Raw genomic sequence first — 21,200 nt, 5'->3', positions numbered from 1 at the left:
GCAAGTGCAAGGCGTATTAGAGGTACACCTGGCAAAACTTGGTCCATCATCAAAATACTGTGAGGCTTTCCAAGGGTTGGCAGCAAGTTGGGATGCAGTGGTCTACTGGGATTGCGGAATCATAATGAAGTATTATATTCATACCGTGCTAGGAGCTAAACATTTTCCTGAGAGCAGTAATGGGATGCTAATCTTGGACCTAACTGGTCTGCTTTACTTGGCTGGATTTGACTTGAACCGACATTATTGTGCTTTTACGTTATTTTTTGGCCTTTTGACACTTATTTTTGTAGGCACAGTAGAGAGATGGCAGGAAATAATGGGGGGAAAAGGGACAAAAAGGACTGACATAACCCATATTTAAACTTGCATTGAGCGCAAACAGCTCAGTTTCGAAAAGTATGTTTTTTTTTCTTGCAAAACAATTCCTGTGTTCAGCACCTTTTCATGCTACTATGCTAACCACTAGAGCACAGCTCTGTAAGTTTCTTTTAGACCAGGGGTTAAAGACTTTTATGCCAAAGACGCCCAAATTTAATGATCCCTGAGGGACTCCCTTGCTAAAATATGGAGGCATATAGAAAGACCCATTTGTAGACATGTTACTATAACTTTGCAACTACATGTCAACTACTGGTCATTAGAGTATTAGTAGAACATCTGCTAACACTTTATTTGGTTTCACTTTATTTTGATGGTCCCTTTAACACTTTCTGCTGACTATAAGTAACGTTGCACCTACATGTCTACTAACTCTCATTAGAGTGTTAGTAGAGTATTAGTATACTGGTAGGGTTATAGTTAGAATTAGTTGACATGTAGTTGCAAAGTTACTGATAGTCAGTAGAATGTCTGTTGGAGGTCCATAACAATAGAGTTAGCAGATATTATGCAGACAGTCTACTAATACTCTAATGACTGATAGCTGACATGTAGTTGCAGTTACTTATGTTCAAAAGGGACCATCAAAATAAAGTGTTACCCTTTATTTTGATGGTCACCCAAAACACATTCAACTGACTATAAGTAATTTTGCAACTACATGTCAACTTATTCTACTATCCCAAATCCTAACACCTAACCCTAACCTAACAGTCTACTAATACTCTAATAATTGTCAGTTGACAAGTAGTTGCAAAGTTACTTATAGTTAGTAGAATGTCTAAAGTGGACCATCGAAATAAAGTGTAACCCAATAATGCTCGCATTTAAATATCCAAAATTCACTATCATGTTTTCATCAGGCAGATATGCTGGCATATTAGTTTTGCTCTGATGTTTTTCATTAACTTTGCAGGCTGTCGTAGTCTATTTGCCAAATTAATACACGCGGTTTACAATGAAGATGCAAATGGAGGAGAGGGGTGTTTGACTTTCCACCCTGGCACCAAACTAATGTGAATTGCGCATTCTGAACATGGCAGACAGAGAGGAACAAACAAACTCACGCAAACAGTGATATTTGTGTACGCAGAGCTGTCAGTTCCTCTGTCAAGTGACGGTGTTTGTATGCATTTGCGTCTCTCTTTCTGTCGCTCCCTCTCGCAGTTCTCTCCATCGCTGTGCTCCTAACTTCATTCTCTCTTCCTCCATCATCTTTTCTTTGCATCATTTATTCCAAGCCACTGTAAAATGCTAAACCATCTCCCTCCGTATTTCGATTACTGTTGATTTTTATACCTTGTGCTCACCGACAGCTTGTGTGGATGCCAAAAAAAGGCTGCACTGACATTCCTTAGGATTGGTTTGCAGGAGGTAACAGCTCAGCGGCCGCAACAGAGGTATTGATCCGTACAGTGTCAGCAGGGTTGGCGTGACCTCCCAGGGGAGAGCACAGGCTGTGCCCGGCGCATCTGAGCATCACAGCCCATTAGCCCGGCTGATATAGGGAGCACCGCTCTACCGGAAAAGTAACATAAGAGGCCATTCGCTACAGTTTTTTTTTTTTTTTTTTTTTTTGTACAGTGACAAGATTTAGATATGCATACTTACATCCACTCACTTACAAACATTCACCGAATTAGAAAAATTATGACTGTTTTCATACTGGTTTCCTCCAACCAGTTTCGACTGGTCGACAAACAGAGAGTCCCGCCCCAAACTCACACCATTGGTTGAGGCAATGTTTGGATAACACATTGGCTCGTTGGTTGGCTCATTTACAGTTGGCTCTGCATATTAATAAATGAATAACTTTGGAAATCTGACTTTGGAAAATTGAATGCAATACATCATATAACTGACTTAATTAAAATATAAAAATAAAAAGAATTAATGCAAATAAATTATTTAAATGTATTATAATTTGCAATAAATTAGAAAGTAAGTAAGTAAATATATAAATAAATAAATAAATAAAGTGGAGGGAGAGAATTTCAATAAACAAATTATTATATAATTTATTTGTTTGGGCGGAAGGAAGGAAGGAAGGAAGGAAGGAAGGAAGGAAGGCAGGAAGGCAGGAAGGAAGGAAGGAAGGAAGGAAGGAAGGAAGGAAGAAAGAAAGAAAGAAAGAGAGAGAGAGAGAGAGAGAGAGGGAGGGAGGGAGGGAGGGAGGGAGGGAGGGAGGGAGGAAGGAAGGAAGGAAGGAAGGAAGGAAGGAAGGAAGAAAGAAAGAAAGAAAGAAAGAAAGAAAGAAAGAAAGAAAGAAAGAAAGAAAGAAAGAAAGAAAGAAAGAAAGAAAGAAGTTACAATGATCTAAAGTACCAACATAATATTGTTGGGAGAAAAAGAGCTGCAAGATATGATAACATACAGTATAAGATCCCAAAGCAACATGAAATTGAAATTGTCAGGAAAACAGAAGGGGAATCTGTTTGGTATATGTTGCAAATCTTATTTAAACCTTTCTCTCCTGCATGAGCGCCACAGTTAATATCATTCCAGTAAAACACTTTCTCTCTCTCCACCCTGAACTTCTAGCCTCCTGAGAGGGAAAACCTCAGACAAAAGGATGACAAACCACCAAACAGTATATAATGCCGTGCAAGTCAATACTGTGGTTTTGACATACAGCACGAAGCAGCCAGACGGTGTTACGAAGAAACTTACTGACAGACCCCAGCCTCACAACTACTCTCCTTGTATGATTGACAGATTTAATCGGTGTCACACCGCTCTATCACATAGACCCCAATCTATTTTAGTCAAAAAAAGACACATCTGACAACTGAACAACGTTTCATGTTTTATAAAGGCAAGAAAAGCATGGTCAGGTGTGACATGCATGCTGATAAGTTGAAGACGGCTTAGTGATTTGTTTCACGCCACTAGACAAGTCAAAAGTGAAACGGAAATAACAATTGAAATATAAAATATTGGTAGACTTTGTCTTAAATTAAACTGGAAAAAATAACCTCCCTTTCAATCAACAAATCACTATCACAGTAGAGAGACTTTAGTACCTAAAGCATCAATGCAATCCTATGAAAAGTGATCGTATACGATTGTACTGCCACATCCCAAAGGGACAGGATATTGGGAAAAAAGAGGGAGAAAGGGATCAAAACATGTTGCAGGCAGAATTTACACATGCAACAGATTTTTTAAGTTTAAATAGAATAGAATAGAATAGAATAGAATAGAATAGAATAGAATAGAATAGAATAGAATAGAATAGAATAGAATAGAAAATATGGATTAAACTGACTGGCTTAAAATACATCTTGTGCAGTTGTTTCTTTACTTTCACTTTTGTTCAATTTAATGCATGCTTGCTGAATTCAAGTATTAATTTATTAAAAAAAAAAAATAAATCTTACTAAACCCAAACTTTTGAGCGGTAGTATTTATGGCAGGACGTTTAATTTGATTGTGAAAAAAAAAAAAAAAAACAATAATAAAAATTTGGATGAGGACAAAAATTTTGCAATTGGCGGCGATTAAAAAAAAAAAATCTGGTCAAATAAATGTTTGATAGTAATACATATTAAAGTAGATGTTTTACAAGTGACGGATTATTTATTTGAGCAATGAAAAAAACTATAAAATGCTGTTTTAATTTTCAAAAAATTATGTTATTTTCCTGCTGCTCCAGAGTGGGTCACATGGCATTAAAAAAATCTAAATAAAATAAATAAATACATTTATGACATATACACTGTAAAAAAAAAAAAATTGAGAAAACTTAAAAATTTAAGGCAACCAGCTGCAGGACATTTTTGAGTTTTCTCAACTTAGGTGTTTGAGTTATCTCAACTTTTTTATGTTAAATAGTTGAATAAACTTTAAAAACTGAGTTTGTCATACAAAACGTAAGTTGGATTTTTTACAGTGTAGAAGACATATGACATTGTGTTTGGGTTTTACTTGTAGTTTGGTACGAGTAAAAAACAACAACACACATTTAGTCCTGGTTCGCTTTCCATTCACCCTGCCATTTTTAACACCGAAACTAAAGATACAAAACAAACAGAAAAAACTGATATGATGGTATATGATGGAGCTGACAACTCATGAAGAGCTTATGAAACACAGCGGCAGGAATCTCTCCATCACACACACAAATGCAGATCTGCTGCGAGGAGTTGTGATGGGCAACATCGCGACTATGACGAGAAAAAACAGGTATGCTTGAGCATTCTGTCCTTTTTAGGGACTCGTCTTGTGACATCATGTCCTGTTTTTTGGTTTGTTTACATGTCTGGTCCGTGTTGCGTTCATATATCATTCGAACCGCACCAGAGGTGGTTTTCAGCAGTCTCGGTCCGAGTGTTTGGTGCGCATCAGTGTTCAGATGGCAGAGTTCACACAAATGAACAGAGCAATCGCACCAGGGTTCACTTTAATCCAACCAAGCATGCCAAGTGTCAACACACTAAATGTTGTGTTATTCAACCAGAGTTGTCCGCTCTTGACTTAAGAGTGGAATCAAATGCATGAAAGCTAGTATATAATAAATCTTAGCCAGTCCTTTTTGTAAGCTTGTAATTATTAAAGCTTCCTTCTGGCTTTTTGCTTAAGATCAATGCTGAAATCTGTGAGTCAGCTGCCATCAGACCTTGCTTGTCACCACAACATGCTCTTTCTCTCACATGTGTCACAGGGACACTATCAGAAGCCTTGGCTATCAAAAAAAGAAACATCCTCCGTTGACATCTCTGACAAAGAAGCCAATTAGTAGGCCCTCTCATGGCGCAGACCTGCTCTGGTGTATGCCAGAGAGAGCTTTTATTCTGCTGTACAAGGACATCTCCCCATGGAGAGATGACGTTGATGCTGAGAGCTAGTGGCGCGAGGGTGTGAGTTTCACGGGGGCGAGCGGAGGTTGGTGTGATGGACCTTTTTGTGTGTCTTTGAACACCGATCTATACTGAAAAAGCAACAAAACAGGAAGTTATAAAAAGGATAACCTGCCTGTCCACTCCTACACAGTTTTCCCTGCACTGCAACGTGACTCTGAGAGATGATTCAAGGAGGCTGGTTCAGTCTGTCAGTGAGCAACACATTCATCATTCAATGAGTAGTAGTACACCACCATTTAAAAGATTTGAATGTTTTTAAATAAGTCTCTTATGCTCAAGAAGGCTGTCTTTATTTGATCAAAAATACAGTTAAAACTGTAATATTGTGAAATATTATTAAAATGTATTATAACTGTTTTCTGTTTTAACATATAAGCGAAATCACCTTATTGGAATGATTTCTAAAGGATCATGTGATACTGAAGAGTAATGATGCAGAAAATTCAGCTTTGCATCACAGGAATAAATTACATTTAAAAATATATTCAAATAGAAAACAGTTATTTTAAATTCTAATAATATTTCACAATATTACTGTATTTTGGATCAAATAAATGCAGCCTTGGTGAGACTTCCTTTTAAAAAAACAATTAAAAAAATCTTACCGACATCAAACTTTTGAACTGTCGCCTTACTGAATTAGTGCCCTCAGTAGTCTGCTAACAAATTAAGAGATCATGTCAGATTTCTATAGAACGGACATAAGTCAAATATTTAAAAAATATTTTAAAAGTTAGGAAGCCTTTAAAGTGACAACTGCAAGGAGGAAAAAAAAACTTTCCATTAAGCACTAAAACTTTACATACAAAAAAGCTGATTCTTTTTGAGCCAGCCAAATCGGATGGGAGCTTGCAAATTTGGAAACCCTTTGCTATCTTTTCATGAATTTCAGGAAGAACTACCAAAGCACCCTACAGTGACCTGTGGCCTGTTCTCCTGAAGAGCGAGTGTGAAACCAAGTACATAAAACAGTGAGGAATGACAGCAAGTGACACAGAGAAAGTATTAGAAAGAGAATGACTGGTGCAGTGACAGGAGAAAATGTGAGATTCGGGGCCAGTCTGTACCCCACATATTTAAGAACATAACTTTACGACCTCTATAGACAACTGACTTCATCTGGTGCCATTCTGCTGCTCGGAGTTTTATGGAAGCTGTCTTTCAGAACTTTGTAATGTGGCATTGCAATGCATCATGGGTCATGAGTGAGTGATGGTCTCATTGCATGGATTCATTGGCTGGATTCATTCTGCAGGCGCAGTTTCAATCACGATCCATGATGCATGGTAATGTACTGTAGCTGAGGCATTTGGTGATATTCAATCCTAAAAATGTACTCAATTTGTATAGCAATCATGTCAGACATTAGCTTTGGCTCAGCCAACCGCATTCCTTAAGCTTTACATTTCACCTGACACAAATGAATAATGCAAATATGCAAATAATGTCTCCCGGAAATGCGATTAGTCATTCCGCTCTGATGTCAACGTTTCATAAAGGTCATCAAAATCATCAACAGGCATTATCATTAATATCCAATTCATATTTCAATGAGCGAAGAGGACGCGTCAACACATTTAATGTGTTCTCTCAAAGCAACTCAACTTTCATCAAGCCAAATAAAGCTCTCGTTGGGGCTCAGGGGCCTTCGGAGCCCGCGGAGACAATGGAGCGTCTCTCCTTTACTGATGAGCATCCTATCAAATTTCATTCGAGGGAGACATGGCTGACTGACTAACCACAAAGTCAAAGGCTCATTTTGGAGTTCTTTCACAGAGAAGGAAAAGATGTAAGCTGTTTTAGCGCGCTCCTCCCGTTGCGAGGGGAATAAAACAGCAGCCACATCAACGGTGGCATGAATAATAAATAATGTCATCTCAGAAACAAAGAGATGGATGGAGCCAGAGAGAATGATGGAGGAAGATGAAAAATCTGAGTTTGCATGCAAAGGCCAGAAAAAAGTAAAGAGAGAGAGAAAAGAGGGGGACGTCTTTGAGAGAGGGGTTTTAGAGAAGGACAAAGACTGAGAGAAGAGAAACTTCTCTTGAATTTTCTCTTTGTCATTCTCTTGGAAGAGAAACTGTCTTAATGTATGAATTAAGAAAGAGACGACCACCAAAACTATCGTCAAGTCAGTGTTATCCTCCTAAATAACATTAAACACAAAAAAACTAAAACCAAAGCAAAACAAAACAAAATACTAGTTGGTTTGTCTGACAAGGGAGTAACTTCTAAAAAGTAGTTTATATTTCAGCTTAGTTGGCATTAGCCATTTATTAATATTTGACATTTTTTCATATTTGTTATATTAGTACTGTGCGATTAATCATAATTGTCTTATGTAATTGTTTTGAGGACCTTTTTCTTATATTAGTTTTTGCTGAAGTATCTATAATTGTGAAAATTCACTGATATTTAAAATAACTCATTTTGATCATATACCAGTACACCAATAATCGTATTAAATAATCACGATTTCGATATTGACCGAAAATAATCGCGATTATGATTTTAGCTATAATCGAGAATATTTCATACTTGATAAAATAACTAAGTTTAACTATGTTTCTGAGTAAAATTGACTAAATATAACAAAATATAACATGTAACATTTTATAAATGTTCATCAAAAGGCAACAAAAAGAAAAACTGACCAATGACAGAATGCAAGTGGTCCATATAAAGGAAAAGTGACATTTCCTTGCAAGGTGATGCAGTGAGGGACTGGGAGGTTTTAATGAGAGTTACTCTCTGCTCTCCCTCTGCCATTCCTCATGGGAATAACCTTTACAGGATACCTAGGAAACCCATTCCTAGATATATTGAGTCCTCTCTCCATTGTCCAATGAAAAAAAGATGCTCTTGTAGAAATCCAGAAGGCAACATTTCATTTTGCCACACATGGCCAGTAGACACATGAAAGCAAATGCCCCTCTTCAAAAAGCAGGTCGACCAAAGCAGTGGACCCTCGCATTGATTTCTTTGTCTTTTATCTAAAGCTGCTGAAAACAAATTTCCTTTGCCGGTTGGGGTATGAAAACAAGGAATAAACACAAGGAAACAGGTCCCTCGACACCAAAACTCTTCCTGCAAGGGTCACAAAGCTTGGTGAGTCTCCAAACAAGAGGCTGCTAAAAATTATGAAAAAAATAAGACAATAAAAATTCACAATTCGCACTATTTAATTGGATGTTCATGTTCTTGGGTTTTATCGTGTATGATTCACCAAAATAATAATAATAAAAAAGTTTTCTAATCTTTCATCAATATATAATTACTTGCTTCACTTCAACTTTTCAGTTGAAAAACTGAAAATAAACTGTCAGTGGGATAAGATACAATATATATTCTCTGAAATAAATCTAATCTCGTGTAATTACACAACAGTATACTAATGCTGTTTTCAGCATGGTTAGATGTAAACAAAACAAGAACTGACAATAAAAAATTTAAAATTGAGTTTGTTGATCCAGAACAGCAATGGTGCATTTCTTAACACTCGAGTTCCCTGTGAGAACAGTGATGTATGAATTATCTATGTCAAATGTTTGGGTCATAAAACAGAAATGGGAAACGGATTAGAACACTGCCGCTTTATTCCTGGGCCCTGACCTTGTGTGTGTTGCGAATGGCATGTCCGGAAATCTCTGGGATTTTTTCGCTCATAAAAGTCAGAGCTCTTTGAAGACCACACATGGGATGGAGAATAAAAAAGGGCCCAAAAAGAGACACTGGCATTACTGTACTTATCTGCCTGCCTGCCGCAAACACACACTGACATTGTGTTAAATGTGTTCACAAGGGAAAAACACACTGATATCTGTTGTCTTGGTCACCATTGTTCAATCACTACTATTTAATAGGTTAAACTAAACAGGGCTGTGTTCCCCATCTGTGTTTCAGCATCGTTAGCCTAAGTTGATCGTAGAAAGCATTGGTGGCAATTGTTCTACGATCAAATTAGGCTTGCAATGCTTTTGGTTTCAATTCTGTGGCAGTGTTCAGACTGGATTTATAGCTCTCACTTATGCATACATAGTATATACTGCATTCTGCTACCCTGGAAAGTTGAATTTGCTCAGCGAGTTTACTCTGGCGTCGAGTAATGATGCTCATTAAATATGCCCTTGTATCCGAGCTGCACCAATCACATCGGGTTACCTGATATAGGCGGGCCAGAGGCGAGCTAAACAGAAGACGACAGCGCTGCGACGTCGAAGTCATTAGTAAACATTGCAAGATGGCTATGGATGAATACCAGTTGTTTAAAACAGCTTTGGCCACTACAATGAACGAGTTAGACTTGGCTTTTTATCTAAAAGAGGAACAGAAGATGGCACTCGAATCGTTCCTTTGCAAGAATGGTGTTTTTGCTGTTTTGCCGACCAGATACGGTAAGAGTCTAATCTACCAGTTAGCTTTGCTAGTAGCTAAGCGTATGGGGCTTGTTGTGATTGGTCGTAGTGTTATCCAACTGCGTGGAGTGAGATTTTCAAATGCATGCTTGGTGCCGCCCCTCGAGCTGGCCGATTTTTATTAGTCAATGCCAGACCATTAATCTTTCGGATTTAGGTCTGGATTTCCAGGCTAGCATTCTGCCTGCTATTTTGAAATAGTAATTTAGTAATAAGATTTCCATATGATTCGTATGGCCATAATGTGCTAATTATCAATATCCTTGATATTATATTTTGGCTCATTTGAAAATTATTTGGCTACTAATAAAAGTGTCTAAAAAATTTGGCCATTTTATGTCCAATGGATTATTAAATTCCATAAAAATATACTATATTGCATTTAAAAAAATCATTTATATTTACTACTTTCAAATGTCTTTTTATTTACAGAATGTATTTTTTCCCTTGTTTGAAATCCAGAATTTCAATCCTAAACTATGAAAATCACATAAATTATACGTTTAAAACTATGATGATCTAAAACATTTAAATCAACCTAAATCTCTTAAAAAATATCCAACTGATGTACATCAGTTTGTTCCTCATTTCTTCCACAACTAACAATTTTGCCCCTAATAGTTACTTTATGAGACTTACAAGACGCGATGTGTGAAAAAAAAGAAAAGAAAAAAAAAAGCCACTTCCAATCAAGTTGTGTTTATTCAGGATGCACAACATGCTAGCTATGGAAATAGATTTAGAAAGACAAATGAGTTAGCTATTTTGTTCCAAAAAAAGTTCAACATTTCAACTGTGGCGGTAATGTTTCAGAAGAATTACAAAAATGTGTACAAAAGTGTGCAAATTCTGTGTAGCCTAAGTCTACACATAGTTTGAGCTGGAACAGACTGCTACTGTCCAGGTCGTACCTGAAGCTTGACAAGTAAAAAATTATATCGCACACCCTACTGAAGTGCTTACAATGGACATATGTAGTGACAAATACCTGAACATTCTATACAGAAGACATTCACCGGGAGCGCTAACCAACACAAAATCGTAAAGGCGTCGGTTTATGACAGAGAAAAAAAGAAGTGTATTTTCAGGCCGTGATGGACAGCACAAATTGTGTGTGGAGGTGACTGTGTGATTCCATGTCCTTTCCACCGCTCACTGCAGGAAATTGGGAAACAACAGTCCTGTCACACTCGTCCAATTCAGCCTTCATTAAGCAAATCATCTCTCTCTCTCTCTGCCCACATTCTCCACCATCTTCTTCCCAGCAACTCAGGCAGCTCTACCTCAAACAACTTTGTTTATTTAGAGCACACAACAGAGGGTCTGCTGACTGTCGGAACGAGGAAGTGAGCGTGCAATCTAACACAGAGAATTTCAAAAGGCACACATCGACGCTTTATGGCACAGACTGTTAAGCCAATTATCGAAAGGAGTCATTTCGGTCAAGCAATTTTAAACCATCAAACGACTAAAGACAAAGACGATATGTTAACAAGCGCACTGCAAAGCTGCTCTTTAGAGATTAAAACCAACGTATGTGTCTGCTGGCCTCCTCGCAAAGCTCACTTTTGAGAAATAGCTGCGGGTGGTGCTCAGTAACACATTGAGGAGAACTTTATCATCATAAATTATGCACGGGGTCCGAGGCATCTCTCGATTAAGAGCAGCCATGATACCGTGAGAGTAGCCAAAGATGGAAAATGCATTGTCCCAATTTGCTAAACATGGCCTACTTAAGAAGATCTATAGCGCGGTGTAGATGAACGAGTGAACCCAACTTCACGATCCATCTCCACGAGTCTTGAGGAACAAACAATTGACTTTCAAATGAGGTGTTTAATCAGAGGGTGCAAGAACATTCTAGTACACAGGACTCACATGTAGTGCAGGTTTGGGTTCTGAGCGAAGGCTCGTGGCTGAATCACATGTAAGTTGCAGTTCGCAATGGTCCTGAAATGGAAAGGACAAACAAACAGGTATTAGTAGTTTCCCAACTATTTTGACATACTTTTTTTCTTGCTGGGCATTTTTTCAAAGTTGAAACACGAAAACAAGTTGACATTAAATTTTGAAACATGCAAAATGCTGAAAAATGGTCTTTAAAGACACCTTGGACAGACTGACAAACATGAATGCAAAATAAATTGCTGTAGATCATAGGTCACCGAACGGCTCATCATTAATCACATGGAAATAAAACAATATATTGCCTTCTAAAGCCACTTTTTGAGATGATTATTCAATTTTGTTTATATTTGAATTATATTTAATTAATATAAAGAACATATGTATTAGGGCTGGGTATTGACACAAATTTCACAATTCGATTCAATTTCGATTCACAAGCTTGCAATTCGATTCGATTTCGATTATGATTCGATTCGATTTAATATTGATTGTTTTGGATATCAGGTACAATACATGGCAAATTTTCTCAAGGAAAGCAAATCTCTCAACTATTATTGTAAACTATGGGAGTTAGCCTAGGCTTCATTAGCCTACTATAATATTGAAGGTAAAAATTAACTGATTTGTATACAAACACTTAAAATACACTTTTATTTTTTTTTATAATAATAAAGTTATATGAAATTATATAAAAATTTAAATGGTGGCTGTCATAAACTTTCCAGATAAATATTGAAGAACATTAAACATTATAATGAATATGTAATATGGTGCATATATTTAACAAAATGCTCCTCTCTAGAGTTAATTTTTCTAGCTGAGTTTATGGTCACTGGATATGTTTTTTCTGAGGTAAATGTGACGTTACATGACATTGTTTACTAATGTCTTTCCACGGTTGAAACACTGATTGAGCGATTCCATGCGACATGATACGGACTTCGATCAGTTGTACTCTATCTTTTAACACACTTTCAGATGCTCATTCATGTTTATTTCGCGCTATAACTGGTATTATTAAGGCGGAAGAGAAGGTGGAGGGCACATGACCTTCTGGAGAGCTGCTGCGCCAGAGCAATCTCACGCCACAGTGCCAAAACGGTAATTATGTTTTTGAATTTCGTAAGAAAATGGACGTAATTTGAAATCTGAGACTTTGTTTCATATCAATAATAACAAAGCACAAAGATTATTGCGATTTATTGGATGGGATGCGCGCAACAATGTTTCATTCATTCATCAACTGAAAACAGGATGACTAATCGATTCTTGGGATTTAAGAATCAATATCGTTTCGTAAAAATGAGAATCGATTAAAAAACGAGAAATCAATATTTTTTACCCAGCCCTAATATGTATGTATGCATGTATGTATGTATGTATGTATGTATGTGTTACCGGTCCTACTCAACCCGCTTCGAGCGGGGTTCGAACCGAGGTGTCCGGCGTGGCCTCCCAAGGGCACGCTAACAATTACGCTAAAGACCACAGCCTCTAGTGTCAGTCGCTAGCGTGCCTCTTGAGGCCAGGGGAGTGAGGTTTACACGTACAACTCTTATGGCTACGTTCCTTTCACAAAATACACTCACTATGCATTTCTATTAAAAAAATACACATACTGGAAAATCATTAATTTATCTCTGATTCTAGCTTTTTTCACACACAATTTTTTCATCTGCATGTGAGCAACATCAAAAGTGTGCAGCCACGCACACGCTTAGCTTAGAGAAAGTGTTTATGACAAATATGTAAAACGAGTGCAAGATATGTGATGGTATCTTGGGAAATCTTGGTATACTACAAAAAGACATTAACCACCTGCGGCAAAGGACAATCAGGTTATGCTAATGTCAAATGCTGCACTAAGTAAAAAAAAGATCTTATTTGAGCAAATCATAGGTCTAAGAGGAGGTGAGCTGGTAAAAGAAGAGTGAAAGACCAGTTCACGTTCTTCATTTTAAATGGATCTGACAGCAGCTAGGGGCTAAACGGGCTGCTAATTGTCTAGCCGTCTCGCAGCAGTGTCAAAAGGGGAAATGTGGACGTAAAAGGGAAAAAAAAATCCATCATCTAATCTTCGCTTCCAGTCTGTCTCCTCTCCTCAAGTAACATCATTAAGGGCAAAATATCATCAAGAGCCTGCATCCTTGCTTCTGGAGTTATTTACGCTGGCAGCTGGAATCAATTATGTATATTGAATAAATTATTTTTCATTGGCATTTGTGAGATTATTTGCACGAAGCACTCTCAGCTCTTGTTATTAGGGGCTTTTGCGGGACCGATTGCAGCAAAGTATTTCTTTTTGCATGAGGTTGGAGACTTAAGCCTGATGAACACAATGCTTAATATGGATGATTATCAACTGCTAATTTTGAATCACGAATGGTGGCCCAAATGAATGTCTCATATCAGACTAGACTGATTCTGAGGAGGGTGATTTTAAGACACAAGATTATTAGAGGATAGGAGCTTTTAACATGTATGCCCAAATCCTGTTGGCTCCTTAAAATGCTGATATTCGACTGCAACATACAAATGCTGATTCATTTTCCATGTCATTTCATTAATTACTGCTACCTTGATCACTAGAAAAAACAACAATAAAAGACAATAAAAACATTAGAATCCACTAGAATTTGAAGAGACTGAACATTTAAAGAACGTTATTGTGCGTTGGTGTGAAAGCTTATATACCGGTAGTCATCGTTCCTGGTGTGAACGGTAAATGTTCATATCATCCTCTTGTTGTTTTAATCTGATCTTTCTTATGTTTTTGAAAAAAAGTGGTGGTCTAAACAATAATTGTTGACAGAATATTCATCTATGGGTGAACTATTAGTATGTTCACTGCCTGCTTTACACGAGCGGAAATAGTGCAATGTGTCAAACAAATAGCACTTTTTTTTTTTTACGAATAAGGTGCAATAAGCCAAATTTGCACATTAAAATTTAGGGGGGGGGGGAGTGAGATTTATGTGTGTGTGTGGGGGGGGGGGGGGGGGGGGGGTTGGGGGTGGGAGTAAAAACAATTATTGCATCACAATAAGTGTATTGTGATTGTCAAAACATTTTAGTAACTAAACTGAATTTTATTAGGTTTAGGGACAACATGTTGCAATGTTTACATGGTTCAATTTCTGGTAAGCTACGCTTTTTTATTATTTCAATTCAATTATTGTGATTTGATTTAATATTGACTCATTTGGATAAATATTAGGTAGGCTACACAAGATAGGCATTCATTTTTCTCAAGAAGAAAACAACTCACCTAATGCTGTAAACATACAGAGAGCCAGAGATTCAGCTGGCAGTATTATTTAAGGTTAAAAATAACACAAATTAAATATAATGCAATATAGTACACATATTTAGCAAAATACTCTCTATAGCTCTTTTTTTCTAGCCAACTATAGTGCTATAGCCTATATGATGGTCATTAAATGGCTTTCCTGAGGTAAATGTTATGTGACATAATTGTTCTCCAGCTGTTTTATTGACCCCTTTGTTTGATTGATTGGTCGATTTATGTATGAGGAATATACATTTCGGTAAGTTGTTGTAGGCTACTGTATCTTTCAACAGTGTTCATTCGTGTTTAACGTTATTTAGGCCTACTATCAGCTAGAGATGATCGGTTCACGTGCCGCTAGGGATCTGTCGCGTCACATAATATTTACAAGCGCCAAAACGGTATTTATTGTTTGAATTTCGTAATAAAAGTGACAGAATCTGAGAGCTGAGATTTTTTTTATATCATAAGTAACCTGCTCTGTTTAGTCTGTCGGTCTCCGTGTCCTCTTTGCTTCGCGATTTTTCTGTGCGTGAGAAAATGAATGTGTGGCGTGAGAGCGTGTGAAAAGTGTCAATTACATGTGTCTCACGGTGAATGCGTGAGAGTTGGCAGCTATGAAATAGTGTGCTAAATGTTTGATGAACCTGCATTTGCATTAGAATGCAGGAAGAGCAAGAACGCAAGCATATGCAAATTTCATGCCCGTACCAAACTTCAAATTTAAACAATGAAAAAAAATGACTTTTTGACCAATAGAGCATCTGAAATATCGGAGACTGACTTCTTGCCTCAATGCGAAGAAGTCCTAGGAGTAGTTACTTATGCATTTTAAATGTTTTATGTTATTTATTAAAAACACAAGCCCCAGTGTGTGACTCATGTTGTGGACTCTGACATAAATTCACATGCTAAAAGCCTGGAGTGATCACACATTCACTGTGGAGGAGGGAAAAAAAACTGAATCTTCTCAGCTCAAAAAATCCCTCCTGTGCCAGACCGTGACCAGGTTCTGCCACGTCACCTTGATAGTGCGGGTTACAGTTAACTGCTAATGAGAACCTTATTAATCACTTCTCCATTAACCAGTAGAGCTGTAATAGGAGGTTTGAGTGGCTCTTGTGAGGGAGGAAGCCCTACTTATGAAGAGCCAAGTAAAGATATGTGCATCACCGTACTGAACGAGGTAAAGCAAGTCTTGACCAGATGGAGGGTGTTGGGGGATGTAATTAAATTTTCTGGCTACTTCAGCAGCATTATTTGATCATTTTAAAGCAGGCCTTGGGGAGACACTTTTTATGTGGGACTGGCTAGAAAAAGCCACTGTGAAACTCGCCCATGCTAGAATGCAATCGCTAGCAATACGTTCCTGCAGATGTCAGATCAAAAAGATGTGGTACTCACAGTCTCTGAAGCCCAGTGTACAACTCCATGTCAACGCCCCTCAACTCCTGCAAGCCCGACCAGTTCTCAATGTGTCTGCAAATACAAATCCAGAATATAGAATTAGAAGATATGCATCTAGAAATTCTCATTAGCCTGCAGAGAAAGGGAAGATGTTGTAATTTGTTAAAAGAACGAAAACTAATCAATTTTTCAATTTGTCATACGGTACAAGTGGATTTAGCACATCAAGTGTATTACATCATCATAATAAATGTACAATATGTAAAACAGATTATCTTTTTTTAGATTTGCTAAAGACTACATTGTTGCAGTGTTCTTTTATTCTTTTATTTATTTAAAGTATTTTATTTAATTAAGAGAGTGTTAGTTCAAGGAAAAAGTAAATGTAAAAATAGTACAAATGAGCATGCACAATTATCCACTGAGAAATAAAATAAAAGCTCCAACTGATGAAGAACGTCTGATAAAGGCATAAAACGGTTTATTAGATCCCGAACAACAAAAATAGACAGTGTTCATGATTTTTATCAGTACTGGTGCCAGTAGTTGACTGAAATAACTAGACCTCTTCAGCGCAGCTGCGACGAGAGCCAGCTGGCATCATCACTTTGTGAATTAGCACCCATTAAAACACAAGCCTCTGATTAATAAATGTTTTCAGAAGTTTCACCAACGCCATAACTATGTTTCTAGAAGTTACCCCAGCTTGAACACTTTGGGCATCCGCTGCTAAACGCTGCTAAACACAGCCGCTCAGAAGACAACGAGGGCATGCCGGCGAGTAGACGCAAATCAAAGTGGAATGAAACTGAGTTCTGTGTATCACATTTTAGTGAAATAATAAAATCTTAAAACCAGTTAACTATAACTATTCATTTCATTACGTAGCAACAAAATATCAAACAAAGAGGCATCTGCAAAAAGACTCCCTTTGCTTGACCAGGCTGTTTAATGGCAAATACAGGTGGTCATTTCCCATTCACATCCAGTTATCAGAAGCATAACACATATTCTCGGCTCTTCATTTTTATAAGTTACCAACGTCACAAGCTGACACTTTGCATTCTGTGAACATCAGGATTGAGTAATTAAGACAACATTGGCCAACCAGTCATTTGCAAACCCCAAATTAGCCTGGATAGATCCTCTGTGGAGATTTCCAGAGATCAAGGAGAATGAAAAAAGAGACTTATTTCAGTGTAATTCTATGGAACTTGTATGTCTTGTAATGGTGATGTTCAAAGCAGGCACACATTTACAAATGTTTCAAATCGCTAAACAACTTTTCTAGTTGGGGGAGAGACCGGAACGCAGTGAAAAACTGTTTTCCTAATCAATGGCGTACTGTGAAATGTGGTTTTTGGAAGCCCTTGGGTTTGAAGGACCCTCTTGGCTGCAGGAAGTGTTTTCCAGTGTCAGTGACGGAGGGTTTTAGATGAACAGCAGGAGGCTTCTGTCTCACCAGCATCTGTCTTCAGCTGGCTCATGTGCCATAGACGACAGCCTGGAGACATATGTGGATATACTGTACCAGAACCTCATTATAACAGTAAACAAATATCAATGAGATAAACTATTACAAAGAGAAGAAGTGGTGCACTAATGGAATAAAATAAATATAATGATAAATAATAAATAAAAGAGTAAAGAAACATTCATGGTTCTTTTGTTATTGGCAAGAAATGCAGTCAGTCAGTGTTAAACGGATCACAATTATCCCCCGGTTTCACAAAAAAGTATTATACTAGTCCCAGACCAAAATGCATGTTTGAGCTGTTTTAACTGAAAGCAACTTGTACTGACATTTCTTAAAATATGTCAGTGCCATTGTTTTGTCTCAAGATGCACACCAGTAATGTTTTTCTTCCTTCATAAAAGCTAATTGAACGAAGGCCTAATCCTTACTTTGCTTTTTGGCAAAACAAATTTTGTCACGTCATATTGATTTTAAACAATTTACTCTGACAGAAATGGCATTTCATTGTTGTCAATATTGTATTACTTAATCTGATGATAATATGCAAAATGATGAAAACCTGTCAACGGTAACTGGACAAACTTTTAGAGAATATTCGAAAATGCAGAATTTATAACATTATAGAATTTGTATATTATAAACTATTATTTCTGTCATGACAACTCTTGAAATGTTTGGCATGATAATGGATATGACAATGTTGATATGTTTGGTCTTTGCAGAATAGATCTGCTACACTTACTACTTACTACTGCCAATATACACACAACATGCTGCTGCTGCTGCTGCTGTATAATATAGCATGCAGATTTATACAGGTGGAGCTGGGGAAGGTGGAGGGTTTCTGAAAGTGCGCTGCAACTGCTACAGCAAATGCTGACCAGTATTTGAAGGTTGAGCAGCGAGCTCATTGGCTACTGATACAGCAGGAACCAATCAGCTGTAAAAAATACTGAAAAAGTATACCAGATTTCATAAAAAACATTAAGCAGCACAACTGTTTGCAACATTGATGATAATTCATACTTTGCACGTGACGTCACAAGTACTGGCTGGCGGGCAAGAGCGTCGTTCTCCAGCAACGAAACCCAGTAAACTAATCAAGGATCTTGCCAGGACGTTGCCAGTTTTACTATACAAAAGTTGGTGTTTTGAGGTGTAAACGACATGCCAGATAGTTGTTGTGCGATTGGATGCACTAACCGCAGATGAGATAAGCAACATTCACAGTATACACATCTGTGCAGTAATCATTCCATCACTCCATCAAAGGTCATTTCAACATTTGTTTGAATACAATGGGAGTATGATCATGTAATTAATCATGTCTTTAAGTTACCCTGTAGTTTCGTCAATCAACACCACCAGCTGGTTCGGCGAGTCAGCTGTTTGTGTTATGAGTCTAAGCTAGGCTAACTGTATGTTCACACCGCCGTCGGCGAGAGCGGCAAAATTCATTGAAAATGAATGACTTCCAGGTACTTTGACGCTCTCGCCGGTGGCGGTGTGAACGTACAGTAACAGCTGTCGTCTTTTGCTAACGACAACAAAAGTGTGTGATAGGTTGTTTTGAGGTTTGTGATATCTATGGTTTTCAATGAGAACCAGAGATGACCCAACAGTAGAGCTAGATTATTTACGGAGGAATTATTACTGCTCGATTATCTTAAAAAAACCTTGTCTGCTTTACACAATTTAGCTACCTTGGAGTTAATCCTAGTCCATAGTTATGCAGCTAGCTCGCTAACAGACTTGATGGCTACTAGAAAGACCTGGAACTACAGGACTCTACGTTGAAAATACCCGTTTGTTGCCCGCCAGGTATCCATGGTAGTCACGTGACTGCAAAGTATGAATAAGAATGTTTTTTGAGGAGCAAATCAGCATATTATAATGATTTCTGAAGGATCATGTGACTCTGAAGATTGGAGTAATGATGCTGAAAATTCAGCTTTGACATCACAGAAATAAATTAGAAATATATCAAAAATTTAAAAGTTATTTAATTTTGCATTATAATATATTTCACAATATTACCGGGTTTTACTGTATTTTTAATCAAATAATCGCAGTCTTGGTAAGCATAGACAAAAAATCGTCTATTTTGTTTTCATTATTATTGACAAACCCAAAAGAATCTTTCATCAACAAACATTTCTAGTTTCATTGACTGTAGTTCACCATTACTCGATGTCTGGTGCTCCCAAACGACTAGTTTAAATTACCCAAAATGCAATTACATCTAAGCTAATGACAAAGCGTTTAATTGAGGAGAAAGCTGCCACATCCCCTGGAGCATTTGGCTCGTCAGCGATGCAAATTCGCGCACTTGTAGTTTGCTGTCATGGAAATGCGATTCCCAGAGGTCTCCCCTCTCGTCCGCCGACAGGAAGTGCCGCTTGGCATCTGGTGGCGAGCGAATCGAACGGTGTAGGCCATTTTGCCACACTCCTAAAGGAATCCCGAGTCTTAATCGCTTATTTATCTCTGGCACTTAACGACAAATGATTTAAAACTTCTGGGATTTGCCACGGTGTCATGCTCTCGATACTGTCAGTTCAATCATTCAGTGGCTTAGGCGCTTCTCTCTCCAGATCACTCATTCGCTCACACATACACACACCCAGATGCTGTTTTTCTTGACACCGCGGTAAGCAGCTGCATGACACATCTCGGATAGATGTGCTCGGGAAATTACGAGCTGCTCTCCATCTGTTGCTAGCATCAGGTTTTCTGAGCTCGGCTTGCACATATTTACATCAGCCGTAGAAATTTAACAATGTCCATCTCTGGTCTGAACATGCCGACCATCTACACTTGATCTGTGTCTGTATGAGTGGGCGAGTGTGGGTGCATTTATGAGAAAAACAGACCAAAACCGGCACAGAAACGCCTCGACGCACATCCCGATTGGTTACTACGCATGATTCTGCTCGTAAGTGATATTTATGGCAAGTTGGACTGTGGCTCTTTGAGCTTTGAGAAGATTGAGGGGCTGTCTTTTCATTGCATGGATCTTATGATATGGAAATCGTACTAAACCAATTCTACAAATGTGCTGATCTCAAAATTTCACCCAAAAATAAAATTAGGTCATCATTTGCTTACCCTCATGTTCTTCCAAACCTTAGCACAAAATGAGACATTTTGAAGAATGTTAAACTGACCATAACGTCAAACACCGTTGTTAACTAAAACTGCTTAAAAAAAAAAAAAGTTTGTTAATTGAAATATATTTCATTCAATAAAATAAATAAAATGTACATATTGGATGAAAAAAACTTAAATAACAAGCTAAAAATTAAAATGAAAACAGACTATGTAAAAATAAAATCAATCATAAATAATAATAAAATTGCCAATAATAAAAAGCACCATATTTTAAAGGCATAGTTTGCCCAAAAATAAAAATTCTATCATCATTTACTAACCATGATCTGCATGCATGTAATTCTTCAGCA

The 21,200-nt window shown here is 37.6% G+C and overlaps 1 protein-coding gene across 2 annotated transcripts in view; it reads right to left on the bottom strand.

The window, feature by feature from the left end:
* Positions 1–21,200, bottom strand: part of ntrk3a (neurotrophic tyrosine kinase, receptor, type 3a) — a gene marked incomplete at its 5' end in the record, with an annotated part of 210,137 nt that overhangs the window by 155,303 nt on the left and 33,634 nt on the right. For both annotated transcript variants that reach the window (XR_014603703.1, XM_084094591.1), the window contains 2 exons: positions 11,537–11,608; positions 16,260–16,334. Coding sequence is in view for 1 of the 2 variants with exons in the window: in XM_084094591.1 (XP_083950717.1) it covers positions 11,537–11,608; positions 16,260–16,334 (147 nt within the window). The remainder of the gene's footprint in view (positions 1–11,536; positions 11,609–16,259; positions 16,335–21,200) is intronic.

This window comes from Abramis brama, assembly GCF_963993115.1.
Source record: "Abramis brama genome assembly, chromosome: 20".
NCBI classification, from domain to species: Eukaryota; Metazoa; Chordata; class Actinopteri; order Cypriniformes; family Leuciscidae; genus Abramis; species Abramis brama.
Note: the sequence above shows the minus strand (reverse complement) of the source record. Positions and strands in the feature narration are given on the sequence as shown.